This window comes from Durio zibethinus, chromosome 11 (assembly GCF_047325235.1).
Source record: "Durio zibethinus cultivar Kanyao isolate XHJ-2024 chromosome 11, ASM4732523v1, whole genome shotgun sequence".
NCBI classification, from domain to species: domain Eukaryota; kingdom Viridiplantae; phylum Streptophyta; class Magnoliopsida; order Malvales; family Malvaceae; genus Durio; species Durio zibethinus.
The window spans coordinates 24,446,821-24,468,541 of NC_143172.1; the positions used below are offsets into that span (position 1 = coordinate 24,446,821).

General features: G+C 33.2%; 2 protein-coding genes across 4 annotated transcripts; both read left to right on the forward strand.

Annotated features, from left to right (window-relative positions):
* The first annotated feature begins 710 nt into the window (after positions 1-710).
* On the forward strand, positions 711-17,628 carry LOC111289319 (DNAJ heat shock N-terminal domain-containing protein). 2 transcript variants are annotated; one of them, XM_089768370.1, is made up of 20 exons: positions 711-921; positions 1,046-1,115; positions 1,250-1,292; positions 1,823-1,900; positions 2,039-2,123; positions 2,222-2,304; positions 8,018-8,075; positions 8,367-8,477; positions 9,228-9,285; positions 9,525-9,621; positions 10,315-10,350; positions 11,689-11,825; positions 12,002-12,072; positions 12,183-12,236; positions 13,537-13,679; positions 14,271-14,411; positions 15,105-15,335; positions 15,542-15,601; positions 16,064-16,324; positions 17,212-17,628. In XM_089768370.1, the coding sequence occupies exons 1-20, from the start codon at positions 801-803 to the stop codon at positions 17,332-17,334; spliced, it is 2,061 nt and encodes a 686-aa protein (XP_089624496.1). In that variant the 5' UTR covers positions 711-800; the 3' UTR covers positions 17,335-17,628. The 2 variants fall into 2 exon arrangements, with proteins under 2 accessions (XP_089624496.1, XP_022736002.2); XM_022880267.2 differs by having other exon boundaries at positions 2,228-2,304.
* A 1,143-nt stretch (positions 17,629-18,771) lies between these two features.
* On the forward strand, positions 18,772-21,606 carry LOC111291149 (uncharacterized). Of its 2 annotated transcripts, none has more exons than XM_022882769.2 (5): positions 18,772-18,905; positions 20,101-20,247; positions 20,360-20,469; positions 21,133-21,275; positions 21,373-21,606. In XM_022882769.2, the coding sequence occupies exons 2-5, from the start codon at positions 20,112-20,114 to the stop codon at positions 21,413-21,415; spliced, it is 432 nt and encodes a 143-aa protein (XP_022738504.1). In that variant the 5' UTR covers positions 18,772-18,905; positions 20,101-20,111; the 3' UTR covers positions 21,416-21,606. The 2 variants fall into 2 exon arrangements, with proteins under 2 accessions (XP_022738504.1, XP_022738506.1); XM_022882771.2 differs by having other exon boundaries at positions 18,773-18,905; positions 20,093-20,247.
* The last annotated feature ends 115 nt before the right edge of the window (positions 21,607-21,721 follow it).

Sequence of the window (21,721 nt, forward strand, 5' to 3'; positions counted from 1 at the left end):
TTTATGACATATTTTAAAGTTTATTAATTTTTTAATTTAAATTTTTATTATGATATGATATTTTAATTATATTATTTATATTTTGCATATTTTTTGAATATGTAAATAATTTAATAATATTAATTTATATTTTTATTTAAATTTAAATAAAATAAAAATAATTCGTGCATGAAGCTAGTTTAATATATAGTGATAAATTTAATCTATTTTCTTTTAAATTTTATTTTAATTAATTTTTTATATTTGAGATTATAAAAATTAAATTCTGAAATTAAAAACCTAATATTCTATTAACATATCACACCAATATTCAATTCTATTTTTTTTAAGTTAGATAATATTTTATAATTTTTAGATTCCACATAAATATATTTCTTTAATTTGATTTGAAAAAAAAATATTAAAACCAAAATCCACAAACTCTTTTCCTCTAAAAAATATTAAACTTAAATAACATGGCGATAAATTTAAGAGAATGTTTATTTTCAAGTTATAAACCTCATGCAAGAAAATCCTCCGATCAGGACCGGAGGATTTAACATAGTTAGAAATCAGAATCGTTTACTACAGCCAATAGGTTTACACCACGTGTTCCATTTCAAATGCCCCAATAAAAAAAAATATACATGTAATCGTCGGAATAAACTCGTAATTTAAAAAATCCAAAGAGACACATAGTTAAAGACTTTAATTTACCTTTTTTTTTCTTTGTTACTTAAAATACTCCAAGCTTGAACTCAAATACTTGGCAGTCGGCTCTATCTCCGAAGAACCAGAGGAATCAGCGGCGAAATTGAACCATGGCCGGAGATTTTGCGGCGAAAATCAAAGCCTATGCGGTGCCTATGATTCTCTTCTCTCTCGCCATGTTATATCAGCTCGTTCTTCTCCCTCGCTCCTTCCCCCCTTCTCATTACGATGGTGAGTCCCAATGTATATCTACGTATTCTTATCCATATATTATATGTAGAAAAATGCTTGCTTGATTTTTTTTTTTATAAAATCACTACTACGTATAATGATTTTTTTTGTTGATGAATGATAGTTTTGGGAATAAAGACATATAGTTCAATGGAAACAGTGAAAGAGGCGTACGAGAATCTTCAATCCAAGTGGTAATTCTTCGTTTCTTTCTTCTTCTATTTTTTTTACGATTTAAAAAATATAAAGTTTAAGAAGTTTGTTCAATTTGTTGATCTTTGGATTTTACAATTTCTTGTTTAACTGTTCTAAAACGTGATCGTTGCAGGAATTCAGGACTGGAAGTTCCTACTACTACTGAATTTATCAAGGTTCATTCTTCAAAAAAATTTTTTTTTTGTTTCTGAAAAAATAAAGTTAATTTTCTGGTTGTTTTGGTACAATTTATTGCTCCTAGCATTTTGAATTGTTAATAGTTAAGCAACTTTCTTTGTTGCTTTACTACTTGCTTTTTGCTTTTGCAGGTGAAAAAGTGAAAAGTCCATATCATATGAAAGGAAATACTTATATTTTTGAAGAATTGAAAATAAATATTGCATTGGTTTACTTAATAATTATGCTAGAATCAGTGTTGCATTTTATCAATTCGGTCATTTTTATCAATTACTGTTATTTTATTTCCAACCAGTTACTTTTGATTCTGCCTTTGTAACTCTTTCTGAGAAGCAAAAAACAAGTAGCGAAAGGAACAATCCAATGTAGCCTAAGCCTAAAATTACTCTGCAATTAGATGAAGTCACATTTAGCGTTAGTTATATGAACGTGGGTAGACCATTTCTTAAAATGCTGAGGTCAAATTATATCTTAATCTAATAAGTATATGGTGTTTGTCTCCTTGCAGATTCGATATGCTTATGAGCTCTTGACAAATCCCATATGGAAAAGGAATTATGATGTCTTTGGAATTGATGAGCAACTTGTAAGTATTTCATTGAAGCCTAGTTGCTGTCTATAGTTTTATCTCCCTTGCCTCATCTCCTAAAGAGAGAGAGAGAGAGGTAGCTCTATGCTGGTTTTGCATAGTTTTATTGAACGGTTTGACTCCCATGGCCTGCAGCATGTTTTGGAAAAAGTCAGTCAGCTATATGCAGGGGAAAAGTTCTCCAACATAGAGCTGCCATTGCTGCATGCTGATACTTCTGGTATAGAAATTGTGAATATTTAGCTTTTTTTAAAAATTTTTTCATGGTCTATTGCTTTAACAAGTTTATATGAGGCTGATGAATGGCACGTCCTGTAGATACAGAAGATGATGCTTTTAATGTGATTACTTCCAAAGAGTTTCAGTCTATGTTTCAAGATTCCAAACCATGGTTACTTCAGGTACAACTGTTGACCAATGTATGTTTACAAAGTATTGTTACTTTAATCGTATATCCCCATTTCTTGTCTATGTTTTCTCTTCTTTTTCATAATCAAAATTTTCCCAAGAAAGATGCATTCCATTGTCAAATGTCACTGTTGAGGTAGTCAAATATTCAATAGTCAGATAGTCTGCATTGCTGAACTCTAAAAGCTAGTTTAAACAGTCTCTTTGTTCAATGGAGAAAACTAAGAGTTCACATTACAGCAGTTCAGATTTCAGAGAGAGAGAGAGAGAGAGAGTGAGAGATGATAACCTGGGACTGACCCATGTTGAATTGGTAACTGGTGGTGATCCAACAGCTTTAATGTTTTGGGTTTTTCCTTGGTTTGTTTATTGGTGAATTCAACTTAAACTTCTTGAACTCTTTCTAACTTACACCAATTTACATTGAATACCGTGTTTAATTGGGGTTGAGTCAGGTAGTCAGCTAACTCTTATTCTTGGATAGAGTGTTGACGATGGTAACATTGTGCTCGCCAAGATTTTAACTCTTTTTCAGTATGAAAAATGCATTCTCTGCTTTATAAAGAACATGTTAATACATTAACATGTCATCATGAGAGTCTTGGTTTCCTTTCTTATGGCTCAAGTGGTTATTCCAAAAAAAAAAAATGTGAGAGAAGCCTTGCTTTCAAATTTTGAAAACCCTTAAAAAATCTACTGATTGTTGAACTAATGACAAGGCAACTCAACATTGATGCCAGCTTTAGGATTTTGACTGCTATCCTTTAACATTTGATGTTTTTCTCATCCATAATGCTACTAGATGCTTTTGAATTGTATTTTGATGTGATTAATATAATTTTCTAGATTTTAGTATTTTTACGACATGCTTAAACAACTTAACTATGTCATTTTCATAAACTCGTTGAATCATACATTTTGAATCCTTTTTTCCTCAAATCTTTATCACTAAGACCAACCGAGCCTCTTTTCATTACTCTGCCAAAGTGATGCCCCATCTTCCCCTCCCTGTAAATTAAGAGTCTGTTTACCATGGTTGGAACTTCAGTAAAAGGCATTGTGGAAATGGACCCTTTTGAGAAGATCTGTTAGCATGAAATTACCTTAAGTTATTTAAAGTAATTAAGAATTTTATTTGTTCTGTGAAATTTTTGCTAATGTTTTTGAACTTCTCATTGGGGAGTAGCTAAAAAGTTTTGTCTACAAAACCTTGTTTGGCCTAAACTTTTTGAAATAAATAAATTTGTTCTAGAAGCTGGGCAAACCATGCTAAGTCACTTTTCCATGTCAGTGTATTGTATGACCTATTGATATTTCATTGCAAAAGTTCAGGCATAAGCTGTGGAATTAATCTCAGCCTTCACACTGGTGAATGCATGTTCTGTTTCCTTTTGGAATATGGATTTTCAGTTTTTTTTTTTTTTTTTTGGTGCAAAGGAGGCTATAGCATGAGTATTGGGGAAGACGTTGCATATGCTGGAATTTTCAGTTTTATTATTGTGGAAATTGAATGTATATTGAAAAACTGCTTATCAACAATTATACAAGAATCTTAGGTTTATATACAACTAACTAGGGGTTAAACTAGGAAACTAAATCTTCCTTAATTCTAGGGATACAAATACTTAATTCTAGAGATACAAATATAAATATACAGATTACAAAATTACAACCAGCTGTAAATAAGTGTTTTCCCACACTCCCCCTCAAGCTGGTGAATAGGTGTTTTTCATTCCCAGCTTGGAAATAATTTCTTGAAATGTTGCACTGCTGAGACCTTTAGTCAACACATCTGCAAGTTGACCCTTGGTTGATACATAAGGTGTACAAATCAACCCACTGTCTAGTTTTTCCTTTATGAAATGCCGGTCTACTTCAATGTGTTTTGTTCTGTCATGTTGCACAGGATTGTGTGCAATGCTTATTGCAGACTTGTTATCACAGTAGAGTCTCATTGGTCCATCCCACTTGATCTTCAAGTCTTCTAGGATAATCTTTAACCATAGTAGTTCACAAATTCCTTGAGCCATTGCTCTGAACTCTGCTTCAGCACTTGATCTTGCCACCACATTCTGTTTTTTACTCCTACAAGTCACAAAATTACCACCTAAGAAAGTGCAGTAGCCTGAGGTAGATCTTCTATCAGTTATTGAACCTGCATAATCAGCATCTGTATATGCTTCTAGAACTAACCCCGAATCTCTTTTGAATAAGATATCTCTCCCAGGATTGGCCTTCAAATAGTGCAATATACGGTAGACAGCCTGTAGGTGCACTTCTTTAGGACTATACATAAATTGACTTACCACACTCACAGCATATGCTATATCAGGTCTAGTATGTGAGAGATAAATGAGTCTTCCAACTAATCTTTGGTACATCTCTCTATTTACAGCAGCATCTTCATTAGCTTCTCCAATTTTATGATTAGGATCTATAGGAGTATTTGCAGGTTTACATGCAAGCTTCCCAGTTTCCTTCAGAAGATCCATCACATATTTCTGTTGTGAGATAAAAATACCATGCCGTGAGTGAGCTACTTCAATTCCTAGGAAATACTTCAATCTCCCTAGCTCTTTTATCTCAAATTCTCTAGCCAAACACTGTTTTAGAGATTCTCTCTCTTTTTCATCATCTCCAGTTACAATTATATCATCAACATACACTAATAGAACTGTGACTCTCCCTGAATCAGAGTGCTTGATAAACAATGTGTGATCTCCTTGACTCTGTTTATATCCCATTGCTAGCATCACTTTGGCAAATCTCCCGAACCAAGCTCTAGGAGACTGTTTAAGGCCATATAAAGCCTTTTTTAACCTGCATACTTTGTTTGCTGCTAGATGACCTTCAAATCCCGGTGGAACCTTCATATATATTTCTTCTTCCAAATCACCATGTAAAAAAGCATTCTTTACATCAAATTGTTGAAGATGCCAATTGTAATTTGCAGCTAATGATAACAAAATCCTAACTGTATTCATCTTGGCAACTGGAGCAAAGGTTTCCTGGTAATCCACTCCATAGGTCTGAGTGTAGCCCTTAGCCACTAACCTGGCTTTATACCTTTCAACAGTACCATCTGCCTTGTATTTTACAGTGAAAACCCATTTACACCCCACTGAATTTTTTCCTTTAGGCAACTCTACCAGTTCCCATGTCTGATTTTTCTCTAAGGCCTCCATTTCTATTTTCATGGCTTGCCTCCATTTCTCACTGGATAATGCCTCGGATAATGTAGTTGGAACAGAAATAGTGTTTAGGCTCACAAGAAAATTTTTGTGGGATGGTGAGAATTTTTCAAATGACACAAAATTAGATATTGGGTATAGTGGATGCTTGGTACATTCTCTGGTTCCTTTCCTAATGGCAATAGGCAAATCATAATCACTAGCTATAGTTTTAGGAGATTCATGCTCATTTTGAGAAACAGAGTCAAAAACTGTAGTTACCTCATTTCCAGAGTTAGGATCAGGTTCTTGGACTGGCACTGGTTCAGGATCTGAAACTTTTCTTCGAGTACACCTGTAATTCCTTCATAGAATCAAGAACAATATTATCCTTTGTCACATCTTTCGTATTTGGAATGGGTTCAGACTCAAATTCAATGTTTGACTTGGGCTCAGCAGAAACAGGTTTCGACTCATAAGAATTAATGGGTGTAAATGTTGAAGAAGGGGGCAAATCAAGCAAAAAGAAGTCTTTATCCTTGTCTTCCATGAATGAAGTCTCCTCCTGAAGATAACGTTGAGTAAAAAATGGTTTATTTTCTTCAAAAGTGACATCTGCAGACACATAAAATTTTTTGGTAGGAGGATGATAGCACTTATATCCTTTTTGAGTTGAAGAATACCCCACAAAAATACACTTAATCGCTCTTGGATCCAACTTTCCCCTGTTATGACTGTGAACATGAACAAATGATGTACAACCAAATATCCTAGGTGTGAGATTGTTTGTGGTATTGAGGTTGGGATAAAATTGTGAGAGTAGTTCCATAGGAGTTTTAAATCCCAAAACTCTTGAAGGTAACCTATTTATAATGTGTGTAGCAGTGAGAACAGCTTCCCCCCAATAAGATTTAGGTACATTTGCTTGAAAAAGAAAGGCTCTGGTTGTGGCTAATAAATGACTGTTTTTTCTCTCTGCCACTCCATTCTGCTGTGGAGTATTAACACAAGATGACTCATGGATAATCCCCTCTTTTTGAAAATAGGTGGATAGACTCTGGTTGAAGTAGTCTTTTGCATTATCAGACCTAGATCTCTTGATTTTTACTCCAAATTGATTTTGGATCATGTTTTGGAAGCTTAAAAACACACTATTCACATCTGATTTGGATTTAAGTAAAAAAACCCAAGAGACCCTAGTACAATCATCTATGAATGAAACAAACCATCTCGCACCAGAAATATTAAGAATTGTAGAGGGACCCCAAATGTCACTATGAATCAAGTAAAAAGGAGTAGAACTTCTTTTGTTACTGATTGGAAAAGACACACGTCTATGTTTTGCAAATTCGCAAATATCACAATGAAAATCTTCAACATTTAATTCTTTGAACAAAGAAGGAAACATGTTTCTCAAGGTTCCAAAAGAAGGATGTCCAAGACGAAAATGATAAAGCCAGATTTTGTCTTTATTGGAAGATTTTTCAGAAAAAAATGACAAAGGTAAACTATTTTTGATACTACTTGTGTTATTTGATGTCTCAAGATAGTATAGTCCATCCTTCTCCTTAGCAAGTCCAATCATCTTCCCCGAACTCTGGTCCTGAAATTCACAATAAGAGGGATAAAAAGTTACTTTGCAATTCATATCTCTGGTAAGTTTTTGTATAGATATCAGATTAGTAGACAATCCAGGAACATGAAGAACATTTTTGAGAACAAACGAGGGATTAACTTGAACATCTCCTAATCTTGCCACTGTGGTAAGTGAACCATCAGCAACAACAATTTTCTTATTACTAGGACACAGGTTATATGTACTAAACTTTTGTGGGGAATGTGTCATGTGGTCTGTGGCTCCTGAGTCAATGACCCAAGAACTCGTAATAGGCTTAGCCGAGACATTTAATCCATGAGAACCAGAAGCTTTACCTGAACTAGAAACTTTACCCAAAGAACATACCATAGTAGGCTTTTCAAGGATTTTCAATAAGTTTCTCAGCTTTTCAATCTCTTCCCTGTTAAACTCTCTTTGTTTCTGAGACATCTGTAGTACTCCAGTGATTTTTTCAGTTAACATTTCCTCAAATTGGGTGATAGTGATATCTTTCTTTGAAAGGGTTCGGCAATGAAGGCCTAAACAGGATTCGGCAATGAAGGCCTAAAAAAGTCGGCAATGAAGGCTGAAAATTTTTCTTCCCAAGAAGAGCCTAAAGCTCTGATACCATGTGGAAATTGAATGTATATTGAAAAACTGCTTATCAACAATTATACAAGAATCTTAGGTTTATATACAACTAACTAGGGGTTAAACTAGGAAACTAAATCTTCCTTAATTCTAGGGATACAAATACTTAATTCTAGAGATACAAATATAAATATACAGATTACAAAATTACAACCAGCTGTAAATAAGTGTTTTCCCACAATTATTACTAGTTAGCGCCTAATTCAATTTTATCATGGATTATCTGCAATTTTTTTTATATAATGATTTACTAAATCATAATAAATTCTAATTGAGATTTGCATTTAGGTGTATTCATCTGGCAGCAATCACTCTGCTGAATTTGCTAATCCTTGGAAAAGAATTGGTATGTTCTTTTGCTGAAAGTTTGGGATGTAGTAAAGAATATTTATTTTCATGTTACAAAGTGGACTTTACTGTTGTTAATTAACTTTGAACTTCACTTTTGACATTATTTTTATTGCTTGTCATCTTGTCTGGCCACTATGATAAAGAAATAGATTGTAATATGATTACATATATTGATTTTCAACTCAAATATTAAATTATTAATTTACTGATATGCTAGAGCTCCTTTATTCAAATCATGGTCATTGCTTTAATATGTTAATGAATTATGTCTTCTCTTCATATTCAGCTGCTTTGTTGAATGGGGTTGCAAACATTGGTATGGTAGAACTTGGTGAGATCCAAATTGCAGCCTACCTTGCTGAGAGAAAGCCAACAGGCCAACTTTTCTTCAGGAATGGTTAGTGGTTTTATAGTCATTCATATAACCAGCTAATATATGGCTTATCTCCCTATCACTGTTTCTGCTATTAACTCTTAAAACAATTTATTGGAATATAGAGGGTATTCCCCTGATTGGTAGAAATAGTTAGATAAGTATAGCTTTATATGATTTTCTGCCATGAAGACTATGAATTTATTTATACTAAAGTTGTCAAAGTTAACCAAAGCAACCCTTCTACTGTATCACTGAGTTCAGATTGGCTGACACTAAGTTGTCAATGGCTTCATTGGTGTTTTCACTCTGAAACTAGTTGATAACTGTTCATGACAGCTAGATTATGGGCTTGTAATTAAGTTGTCTAATGAAAACATATAGATGTTTTAGTATCAGCTGTATGTATGTCTTATAAGTTATACCTAGCAATCTGGAATGACAATGTCACAGTTTTATAATGCTTGAAGATGATGTAATTCCTACTATTGTGCTGCCAATTATTCCAATGATTGAGTAAAATGGAGGTGCTATGAAGCATCTAAATGGCTGAGGATTTTCAGATTGTATTTTCTGAATGAAAGCATTTTATGTTCGTTTCTGTAGGAACTCATTGAATTCTTTTCAATTTACTTTTCTTCTCCCTCTTAGTAGATGCTTTGCCACTGACAACTTCAACCGCTGTTTTGTCTTTTTTTTTTTTTTTTGTGAAACTTAACTTCAGTGTGACCAAACCCTTTATTTTTTTGTTTAACTTAATAATAATGCATACAGGTCTTCCTTCAGTGGTTGCTTTCCCATCAGGGTGTAAAACTTCAGACTGTCTTATCAGGTAAGTTGCATTTGAGGTTTGAATTCAAAACTTAAAAAAAAAAATACTGATCAAACAAATTTAAAATACTTGAAGCATATTTTATTTTATATAGTGAAAAGCATTATCTTTGTTTTACTGTGTACATTATACACTTTACTATATCTCCCATTTACTGTAACTGAATGTCTTCTGTACTTGTTCGAATTTTTTTTCCTTTTAATACTGTAATGATATCTTAAATTGATACTAATATATAGGTTTGAGGGAGAGCTCTCTGTTGATGCAGTTACAGATTGGTTTGCAACGGCCGTACTTAACTTGCCTCGCATCTTTTACTATTCAAAGGAATCATTGGTAATGTATAGCATCTCTTTGAAGTCATCATGTGACCTTTTATTCTTAATTAAGGTTTTTTAGTATTGGTAAATCCAATTCTAAACCATGGTTGAAATTTGATTGTCATTGCAGTTTTCTTGAATAAAGATATTTTCTGATACCACCTGCATAAAAAGTTCCTATGAGGAAAGAAAAACAAAAATAATTCTCCTCTTTTTTCGAGTATACTTTGTTCTATTTGAATAGATCAGGAGGATGAATTGTCTTATTTTAGCTGTTATTCTCTTGATAAGCTTTACTTCATACTCATAACTTCAGCAGCTCCTTGGTTATTGCTATTTCCATGTCCTACTTTTATTTTTATTAAATAAATGTGGGAATAAATTCTTAATATCCATTTGAAGTCAATGAAAAGAATAGTTAGGAAATTAGGCATTCATTTTGAAATTTCATTGTGGTCAAATTTGGTTTTATACTTCACATAGTAGATGCCCTACCATATTTCAGGGTATCAAACTCATTTCACTGTCAAAAGAATAATGTTCATCCATATTTTTTTTTTCACTTTTTTAGATGAAATTTTAAAAATTTTGAGGTTCTTGTTATATTTTGCTTTTTGAGTTCTGTTAACCATGTCTTATTTGTTCTTTCTGCTTTTGTGTCAACTTCTTCCTACTACTGGAAAAAATGTCATTGTTTTTCTTATATCAGGGGCCAAGGTTTCTGGCAAAAAGTAGTCCCCATAAGGTATGACTTTTTCTTTCTTTTGTCTGGTTCCAGTGTTCATTATTCTCTAACATGGTCAACATGATTTTATTTTCTTGAATCTCTCATGATTTGTTTGTCAGTCTATTTGTGCTACTCCCTTTATTCTAGATTGAATGTATGCCTTTCTCTTGTGGAATATTCCAAAATTATGTCATCTTCTTTGTTTAAACTCCTAAATTTCTTTCTTTTTCTATAATCTATTCTTAAAAACATCTTGACTGCTACTATTAAATATCAATATTATCGTTAATTGAAACTAAAAATCAAAGAGTTCAACTTGGGCATTCAATATGGAATCAAAGTAGCATGAATCAGTTTCTTTATTATTATTTTCGTATTAACTTAATAGAAGATCTGACCTTATTACCAGACTGCCCTTGTCTGTTGTTTTCTTTTTTCCTTTCATTTTTCCTGGTTATTATAATGGCTTTTGTTTCATGAATTTAAACAGTTATCTATTGCTTTCTCGGTTTGTTAGTCTATGTATGTCGGTAGTTTGGGCTTCGGTTGTTTAGTAACATAATTTATGTATTGCTGTTTTATTCTCATAGAGGACCTAAAAATCTTAGAGAGATTTTTTTTTATTCACAATATTTTCTTATTCAAATTGTTCAAGTGGTGTGTGTGTTTGTGTAAGGGATTTCCTGTTTGATACTTTTTGTTGAAAGCTAACCATTTAATTCCTGTTGCATCTCTTTTATGTATTATTATTATTGATCCTACTCCTTAATTATGAGGTAGAAAGAAATTTCAAATAGAAAGGAAAAGATAAATATTCTAATTCATACTTGGCTTTGATAATCTAAGAACAAGGAGGAAGCTGTTAATTATGTATAACAAATCAGTTCAAGGGTACTAAAAAAATGATTTTGAATGGGTCTTGAATGGACAAATTATACACAAGTTGTTGCTAGGGAGGGTTCTCAGAGTAGGGGTTGTTCCATTTTGTATTATGTGTTAGTCCATTATGTTAAAACATTTGTTTGGAAGCTTTCTATAAATATTTAAAGATCCTGTAACATTGTTTATAATATCATTTCATCAGTTTTTTGCCTTTTTGGAGAGCCCTTTTTTAAATGTCTATTGGCATAGCATAGATTTCCATGCTATAATTATTGATGCATTTTACTAGTAATTTCTTGTGTATATGCACTGCTGATGTTCTATGACATGTTGTGATGTTAGTGACAATGGAACTCTTATCCTTCATTTTTTTTTCTTTTTGTAATATAAATATTATCAACATTTGAACATTTTGAATATTGAATGCTCTTCTGTTTTGTTAATTTTCCTTTGTTTCATGCTTCTGACTCGTAGGTGAAAGTGATTTTATTCTCAAAAACAGGGGAGCGTGCAACTCCTGTAATGCGTCAAGCTGCAAAGGCTTATTGGAACTATGCCACTTTTGCTTGTGTCCTATGGCGTGAAGAGGAATTGTCCGTTTGGTGGACTGCGTATGTAGATTTGGTTTCTCTTTTGTGCTAGATTTGTATATTAATTAGAGAAGAATCCCATATATAGTTACAGATATCTCTGATTGTTTATTTTATATTGCAATCCTTGAGTTTTAGTCTTCTTTCATCTTCTATGATAGCATTTACCTTGACAGATTTTTATAAACTAATAACAGGTTTGGAGTGGAGTCTGTACCTGCTGTCGTGTTCTTGAAAGATCCGGGTCTAAAACCTCTTGTGTATCATGGCATGTTACTGCATATTTTTTCTATTTCTTATCAGTTCTTGATGCCTATAGAACTTCAATTTAATTACTGTGGTTCATGTTCTCAGCTGAGCTGTGAGTACTATTTGCAGGATCAGTGAATGATTCGTGGTTTTTAGATGTCTTGGAACAGAACAAACAGCAAGGTATATTTGAGCATTTCTTAATTCTAGTAAATCTTAAGTGTATTTGGATATAAAAGCAAATATTTTCAAGAATTAGAAAGTAAAATTTAACTTTCATGATGAAGAAAATGCATGCTTTTATTTCTCAATCAAACATGATTTTTTTTCTTTTCTGTTTGGTAAAAGTATGACTTTTTTAGGTAAAAATATGAATTTGTTTTTACTATTTACAAATGGTACCTTAGTAATTTCTTTTAATCACTTAATAACAAGAACTCACGTTACTCACTCCCACCTGTTGTTGAAAAGAATGTGCTTCGTGCATAGTTCCTTCATCCTTTTTATGTTCTTGTCATTTTAAGAGGTAGATAGGTAAAAGACTCAAGAATATGACTACGCAGGATGTTGGAATTCACAGTCAGTGAAGAAGTCAAGACATTCCTAATCTCTAGTTTTTTTTTTTTTTTTTTTTTTTCAATATGTTTTTATAATATCCAAACATATTATCTTATATACATCATCTAAGGACCACAAGCCAGTGGTTTCAGGTTGCACAGTGTCACTGGTGCACACTGGATAGCTGGATGGTGGACTGCATTCTGTTTCCCAAATTGATTGTGAATTTTAATTTTATTTGCTTGAAAGGAATGTTGTAGAAAGTCAAGATGCACAGTTATTTGTTATGTATCTTAGCAAAGCTTTGTGATCCATCAGTTACATAATTTTTAGCAATAGTTTATTAGAGATGTGACAGAAAATTGTTTCCCAGTAGGTTAAAAGTGCATGTGGTTCTATTTCTTAGGAAAGTATTGGATTCATTTAAAGTGCTAAATGGATGAATGAGATGAATGAGTTGCTTAGCTTCATTACTTAAATACTTGGTACCAAGATCATTATTCCCTTCAACTTTGATGGTAAAATCAAAAATCGAAATTGACTGATTTCTGCCACTACTTAACAGATCTAATGTTTCAGATAGATATCATCTATGAAATCAAGTTCAGTATAAATGCTAAGCATGTGATAAAATGTTGCAAAATTGCTTGCTTAAAGCCAGCATGGAATATGATATTAATGAATTTAGTTTGTAAGTGCAAAGGAAAGCAAAGAAACCTGTCTGATTATCAAATTTCTGGTTGAAAATGTTATACAATTGTCCTCTCTATTTGTGTAAGTATCATACTTTTTTCTTAGTGTGAAATGCAGAAAACTTGACTGATCTTGCAATACTGTGCCAAATTTTTATAGAGTAATCTTTCATTTCTTCTTCTTTCCTTAAGAAAGGGCTTTATGTCTCCTTTTTTTTTTTTTTTTTTTTCAGAGCTTCCTCAATTAAGGAGTTTGACTTCAGAGGAACTAGGATGCAATGCTCGTGGCTATTCTCATGCTGGGCGTGATACCATGATCTGGTATTGTGCTATCCTAGCTGGAAGGATGGGTCTGGAACTTGACAGTATGCGAGAAGTAAGCTTCTTTGCACTAGATTATGTTCCATATATTCAATCCTCTTCATATCTTTTCCTGTTGCATTATTTGCCTATGCATTTTTTTCAACCTCTTTATAACAGTTCTAACCATCGAGAATTGAATTTTGTCTGTATTTAATATATACATTTTGCAGTTTATGTGAAAGGAAATATATCAACTTTGGTAGGATATAATAGTTGTTGTCTTTGAAAAATAGGATTAGCAATTCCTCTTTCATTTGTTCTATAAATTCAAATGACACTCCGGATTATTGTTACTTGATTAGATAGTATTTTTCTTAATGAGAAAAATTATACTCTAATCTGAAAAGAAGCCACAAGTATTAGATGATCATGAAAAGATTTGTTACACTTGAAACTGGCAGCTTGGAAGGATAGAAAATTGAATAAAGGATAACACACAATGAATATATGGAAAGTCTGTCTGCATTCATTTGCACATGTATGCATGTGTATCTATTTTCAATGGAATGCAATGATATTTAATCCTATTTAGCATTACAGAGGAGGACAACATGGTGGCCAACTCTTGATTTTAGGATATGGGGTGAACTAAATTAGGTTATAGACCATGCGCAGGGTTCAAGAAACATTATCAAAGTCTGGTGAGTTGAATGCAGCAAGTGAAGATCAGCACTCAATAACAGCCGCCATTGCTTTAAAAAACAAGCGATTGACATTAAGCTGGCTTGATGGAGAAGTCCAAAAGGTGAGTTCTTTTTTATTATTATGTTCAAGAATGCCTGTGATTTTAAAGTTAAAAAGAGCTCCTTTCTCAGTAATTTGCCTATCTTAATCTTTTTCTTCTTGTGTTTCCTAGGTGAGAGCCTCTTTCATACTGTGTTTAGGGTATATTTAAGAGGTATGGGGAACACGTGAGTATCAAAAAGGGCTTATAATGAGATCTGAATTTAGATGGCATTACGGATGATCTTGAGCCTGGGCTTCTACGGTCATTCTATTTCTCTCTCCCATAATTTGTCTCAAATACAGTGATTGACTTCAATATTTAAGCTGGCCCTGAAACTGTATTAATTATCAGGGATAGCCAACCTTTCTTTTAACAAAAAGCTTTAGCTAATAGGTTGTCAAACTAACATTGTAACTCCTATTACTCTCCCTCATTTGCATGAGCAAGCCCATTGGGATTTGCAATTGGTCCAAGCACAAGCCATCACTATCTTGTGTTGAAATTAATTTTTAGCATGACAACGGGTGCCAGGTTTTGAAAGCTCGACCATTTGGTTATGTGGGCTTTCATACCATTATAGCTAATCATTAAATCTTGGCCAAACCAATATATTATCTCCTAAGAATTATATTACAAATTTGTGTACAAAGATTTTATTATATTCATATTATTTGTATCTAACCTCTTATTTGTTTTCTGAGTATTATCCAGAACTACTGTTTTTTCTACCTTAATATGGAAAATAGTTATGAAACATGTGGACCAAGGAGAGTTCCAACTGATCTCCCTCGGTTATTCATTGTCCGCTATGAAAGGAATGCTACTGAAGATACTGTTCAGGTTGAGAAGAAGACAAAAAGTATATGGGAATTCCACCAACAGGAAGTTGATCCTGCTGCACAACTTTCAGTGACTTATAATGGTTCAGCTGAAATTTCCCAGGCATAAGCATCTATCTCTTGTGTTTAGCTGCAATATCAGCTGCCTTCATGCTTCAGCTGTTTTATATGTTCATAAGTTTGCCTTATTTATTTTCTGTTGTTCTGTTGAGAATCCTCATTTAAGAGACCAGAGATATTTGGAACCTTCTGAAGCCAATAAATAGGTATTTCCTAATTATCTGTCAATCTTGTTTGCCACTTTTGTAGATCATCGAGTGGATATCAAATATAATCAAGGATGGTGACTCCAGGAAACTCCCCTTCTATGTATGCGGCATCTTGTTTCTTTGAGTAATTTCTAAAAGAAGGCTTATATTTGTGGATACTCTTTGTTTTAATTTTTTATGTTGACTCTTATCACTATTTCCTAGTATGAACTTGTGGTTTTCAGCAAAATCCACACCAATAGATAACCTTCTCATTAGATTATTTTAGTAATCTACACCAATATATTTGTATCTTCATTCATTCAGAAATTGTAGTCAAGTGATATCTACTATTACAAATTTATGTTGTTTATATAATGTTTTAGAGTGGGATGATTTGCTGTAGTAACACATCCTTGGGCTTAATACCACAAGGAAGAGAGGTGGGGTGGCTTCTATATATTTATTACTGGACTGTAAAATGGTGTTGCGTGACACTTGTTATTCAAATTATAACTCTGTTATCAGTCTCCTTTGAAACCTTAAACTTGCCACTCAAGCATTGAGGTTTATTCCATTGCAGAGGGTAAAAACACCAGAACTAGTTCCCGAGGATGCAGAGCCTTTCTGGTCAAGAGGTCAACAAGGCATACTTTCCAAAAGCTTGGGAGCAAAGGCAAAAATCCAGGGCATTATGATTCGATTATATGATTATCTAGGGGATCCAAGGATTGGTCCAGCATTGCTTTTGGGATCCTTGATGTCCTTTGGTACCATCTGGTTGATGAGGAGTCAACAGAATCGTGCAGTTCAGTCAAGTCAACCAAGCCAAACTGATAACAATGTAGGTGATAATTGAGAATGCATCTCTTTTACAGTGTTAGAGTAACATAGCTTTTTGATGCTACTAATTGGAATCAGTAATAATTACCATCTCATATGCATTCATAGGAAGCTAGACACTAGATACAAAGGGTACTTTTTGCTCCATCTCAGTTGGGCTAAATGCCTTAAAATAGTTTGCTTGGCAACTGTGAAATACCACTTGTTTATTCATGCAAGTTGCCTAATTACCTCTCTGTCTGTTATATGAACGAGACTCGTGACTATGGATTAGCAATAAATTATGCACTTATGCTTTATTCTTGATTTTCAGCATGCTGATATGTCCTTGTTAAGTCGTCTTAGCCAGGCTTATTATCCACCAAATTATCTGCTCAATAGATGAAATCTTCTCCTCTTACCATCCCTATCCCTCCTGTATGACTATTGTAAGCCTGATGTTTTTTACATAATCCTAATATCTGCATGTGATACGTGGGTATCATTCAAACCATTCTCTAAGTAGCTCAATAGATCAAGCTTTAATCATTCATTTAGGCTTTGTTTGTTTGCTTTTTTGCTATTAAGGAATAGAAAGCAAAAGGAAAAAATTAAAAAAAAATGAATAGAATACAAAAGAAAAATAGCAAAAATCGATTGGCAAAAACACCAAATGAACAGAACCTTAGAAGAATATTGCACCAACTGTAGAGTTTATATTTCATGTTTCTCATGTCTTCTTTAATATTCGGCTGATTAGTTCTACTTTCTTAATCATGTATATGATTGTTTAGCAAAGAGAATAGAAAGATATTTAGTTCATTGTATATGATTGCTCCTTGCGGATCATCCTCCTTTTTCGTTTAATCTTAACTGTATTTTGACCACCAGCTGCTATCTGCTATCCAGGATAAACCCAGACCAAGAGAGAGACGCAGGGCAAGAAATGTGTCAAACAATGATCTACCTCCTTCGATAACCAATTTGGAACCAAGAGATTCTTACCAGATGTCACTGTCAGACTCAGACTAAGTAGCTTCATAAAATGCAGGTCCTGTTAAAGCTGCTTCACGCGTGAACTGCAGGCAGGTGATATACATATCAGAGATTTATGTTGCTCTGATGATAGCTTTAAACTAACAGGCCATCAATGAGATGTTGTCAAGCAGACACATCTTGAGGTAACCAATGTAGTTTTTATACTTCAAAATCTGTAAACGTCTGACACTTTTTAAAGTCCATGCAACAATCATTTGTCGATCAAAGATAATTGGCTGCTGAAATTAGCCCATAATGGAAATTAGAATATCATCGGTGTTAGTATAACTCTCTTCTCTTATAGGTTGGCTGGAATAGGAAAACAAAAGTACCATTTTATTGTCATTCCATGTTGAAAGGTGCGTGTAATTATGCCTGCCTTCCTCCTTTGGTGGTTCTGGCCCTCCCCAAGGCCATCCATCAGGGCTTCTCCCACTGGCTTGCAGGCTTGCATCTTAAACTGTTTTTGGTTCTTCGTTTTCTTTTATATCTTGCGATCAAGCGACTTCTATACGTTTGGTTATTTTAAGAGGTTTTGAATATTTTTTGGTTGGCAATAATGTTAATAAAAAAAATTACACCATATTAATGCTGAGGGATATGGGTTGACATAATTTGAAATCTATATATACTACAAATATTAAAGGTTATATATTTTTGACAATTTATTTAATTAATTATTATGTCTTTAATTAATGGTTTTTATTAAAGTCAAATATTGACAAATTTTTTTGTTATTTTCTTATTAAACTTTCCTTAAGTGATAATTTTCTTCATAAATTAAATATTGATTAATTTTTATTTACCTATTTCTTTACTAACCTAAAAATTTTATTAAAGTAACTTTTTTAATAAAATATATGAATATATGAGCTTAAGCTAGCTTATGCATTTGAATAAGTTATAAATATATACCTCTAATTTTTCAGCCACTTGTTTGTCTTTTTCGCTGACAAGTGAGATTATAAGCATTAACTTAGTCTCATCAACGATTCGGTTCGATTAAAAGTTTATGAATATCTTCATATATTCATGGACATATTCCACATCCATAGTCATGGACATCAAATATCATACTATATATATATAATATTAATTATGTAGTATAAAATTTTTATGGTTTTTAAAATTATCAAATTTTTTTTTTATAAAAACATGTTTTATAGAATTAAATCATGTTTGTAACGATTTATAAAAAGAGCTTAGAATTGAGCCAAGCCACAACGGGTACTTTTACCAACAATTAATATTATCATGATTTTAATAAATAATTTTTTTATTTCTGACCAAATATATATATTTATATCTTTTACTAACATATTTTTTGATCTAAAAATAAAAGATGATTTTCTTCAAAAAAAATAATAATAATAGTAATCAAGTGAGGGCAATAACGTCATTTAAGTAGAAAGCGAAAGCCAAAGCTGAAGCCCTAAAGGCCCCAACCTCAAAGTCCCCAAAAGAAGTGATCTCTTCATGCTTCGGGGAAACCTGGTCGCATAGACAGTCTTGTGAACTTCATCTTCTGTTTTGTCCCTCTTTGATTGCGTTACAGTATATACACGGTAAATTATCAAACCCCCAGATCGCTCGCTTTCTCTCTTTACAAATTCTTCTTATTTTAATTCATGCTCCTTGAATCAAATTTTCGCCTTTATGAATAATTCCAACCCTTTTTTAATTATTTTCATTTATTCTCTCCAGTTTTTTTTTTTTTTTCAGTTTGTGGGTTTTTTTTTTCAGTGTTAATATATATGTTTGCACGATCTTCAACATTGCTGTTGAATAATGGGTTTAATGTTTACAGTCTGTTACGAGTAAAAAAGAAAAAGAAATTGATGATGAGATTGGGATTAATGGGCACCCAAAAGTTTTGGAGTCTTAAGAGTGAATCAGGGACACACTAGCAATAATTTGGTAGAGTTTTGTTGGATGAGTTTTTCTGGAAATGAAATGTATAAAATTAATATGATTGAAGTAGTGTGAAAGGTGTAGATTAAATAACGTATTGGAGAAGTTTTGTCCTTTAAACCGAATCTCCCACTTCAGGAAGTCTGTTCTCAATGACCTTGCGTATGAACTAGAATGGATGTGAACTGTCCAAAATGTTTTCAGGACTGAAAATAACTATTACTGAATTGTGGTTTCTTTTTAGTACAAGGAGCAATATGGCTGGAACATAACAGTTTTACCCACCACCTTTTGCATGATACCTTTGTCTTTTTCTTACCATGCATCAAATCATTATTTAATGCGACAATTTAGTTCTCAAATTGTTGAGCCACTGGGATTTCAATAGTTGGTCGGTCTTTGTAGTTCATCTTTGAAGTTATTAATTCTATTAGGTGTTACCAGATATGATTAGATCTATGCAGAACTGAATAATCAGTTAAAAAGGAAAATTTTATTTCAAGGGCAGTAATACTTCCACATTTTGGCTAAAACAATAAATTTCTTATCAAAGGGCATTGATTTTATCTTTAATCATATAATTTATGTGCTTTATTGCCAACAAGTTTACAAGAGAGGAGGAAATAAGTATGGAGTCTTTTGTCACTGTTAATAGCTTTGTATTGGGGCTTTTTGTAATATTTAAGATTGTTGCTAGAGAAACGGGGCAATTTACTACAGCAAATCCTTTTACCCAAAAAGGGTGAATTAAAAAAAAAAATCAAAATCTTACCATTTGACATCCTTTTGTAAATGCCATTGAAGCTGTTTTTTTCCAATAATTACATTAATTTGTACTTAGATAATTAGGTTTTTGAGCAATGGGAAAGGACTCAAAACCAAAGGAAGCTAAGGGAAAAGGCAAACAAGCCGGAGGTGGAAGTGATGAAAGTGCTTCAAAAGGTAAAGGGAAAGCAGGGAAGGGAGATGGGCTTGGCACCTGCACTTATGTTAAAGGTCTTGTTTTCCTGTTACTCTTTTTGTAATAGCATTGTTACTTATTGCTTTTCATCACATATCTTTTACACTCTTCTTGTTCTGCTTGTTATTTTTTTGTTCAATTGTTCAGCTAGACACATCTTATGTGAGAAGCAGGGGAAGATTAATGAAGCATACAAGAAACTGCAAGATGGTTGGCTAAGCAATGGTGATAAGGTGCCACCAGCTGAATTTGCAAAGGTGAACATATCAGGCTGTCATTATTTAAATGTTGAAAGATACCATACTAGAAATCTAATTTTGGCATCAGGAAAAGAATTAATAATCAGGAGGACAATCTTTAGTCATGGCACTTTGTGATGCCAGTAACATTGGTATGTTCATAACTTGCTTAAATATGATTGGGAACGGTTATTGGTTGCTTAGATTTTTGTCAACTATTTTCAAGTAATCCGACTGTGTACTTCCTTTATCCGTCACATCCTCATGTGATTCTCTAGTGAAAATCAAAGAATGAGGATTGGTTGGGCTATTCTCATCATAATATCTGAGAAGGATAGAAAACTATGGTGTTGATCAATAATTTACTTGTTTTTGTTGAGCAAACTATTGGCCAAATTTTCTCTAGTGCATGCAGGCATGTATGACAGTCTCTGACATGGATTTTTTTGCTAGAACTTTGGGTAGTTACTGACTGAGCCAATGGAATTCTTCATTTATGTGCTCTACACATTCATGCAAATGCATATTGTCAAGGGGAATTTACTATTACTTATATGTGTGCTTAGGGTTGTGAATTTTTATAATAGGTTTTGTTTATCATTGCGACTGACGGGAGCATAGAGAATTTCATTTTACCGAGATACTCTTTTCTGGTGTTCATTAAATATATTCTTTTTCCAGATAGCTCAAGAATATTCAGAATGTCCGTCAGGGAAGAAGGGTGGAGATTTAGGATGGTTTCCGAGGGGTAAGATGGCTGGCCCATTTCAAGAAGTTGCCTTCAACACAGTCGTTGGAGCTACTAGTGCACCCTTCAAATCAACGTATGTGTTTTTGTTGTAAATTCAGCTTTATACCATTAACATTTTCAAAATCCTTGACTCTGACTATTATTCGGTTATTTTGCTCTTTATATCGCAGACATGGATACCATATTATCTTGTCTGAAGGAAGGAAGAATTGATGGAAGCAAAGCAAAGATATAGTCAGGCAGTGGAGATGAGTTTAATGTTATATATACAGACATGAAATATGTTATGTTTGTCTCATTAACTGATGATACTTTGGATTTGCAACTGGATAATGCTTCTTCCAGTGGAAAAATTGCCTGAAAGCTATCTTGGAATATATGATGCCAATAATGGGTTCTGTACATTTTCGGGTTGGTCTCCTTATCGGGTCAGTCTATTTTCCGGTTGGTCTCTGTCAAATCGATCCAAGTAGGCTAATTATTTTCTCACTTTTTATCAAATATGCTAGTGCTTTATGC

What these genes read in the sequence shown, in the direction of transcription:
- LOC111289319 (XM_089768370.1), top strand. Translation starts at nt 801, where the DNA reads ATGGCCGGAGATTTTGCGGCGAAAATCAAAGCCTATGCGGTGCCTATG. An exon ending in TTGGAATTGATGAGCAACTT is followed by an intron (nt 1,901 to 2,038) that starts GTAAGTATTTCA and finishes CATGGCCTGCAG; the next exon opens with CATGTTTTGGAAAAAGTCAG. An exon ending in AAAACCTCTTGTGTATCATG is followed by an intron (nt 12,073 to 12,182) that starts GCATGTTACTGC and finishes TACTATTTGCAG; the next exon opens with GATCAGTGAATGATTCGTGG.
- LOC111291149 (XM_022882769.2), top strand. Translation starts at nt 20,112, where the DNA reads ATGGGAAAGGACTCAAAACCAAAGGAAGCTAAGGGAAAAGGCAAACAA. An exon ending in CACCAGCTGAATTTGCAAAG is followed by an intron (nt 20,470 to 21,132) that starts GTGAACATATCA and finishes TTCTTTTTCCAG; the next exon opens with ATAGCTCAAGAATATTCAGA. An exon ending in AGTGCACCCTTCAAATCAAC is followed by an intron (nt 21,276 to 21,372) that starts GTATGTGTTTTT and finishes TTTATATCGCAG; the next exon opens with ACATGGATACCATATTATCT.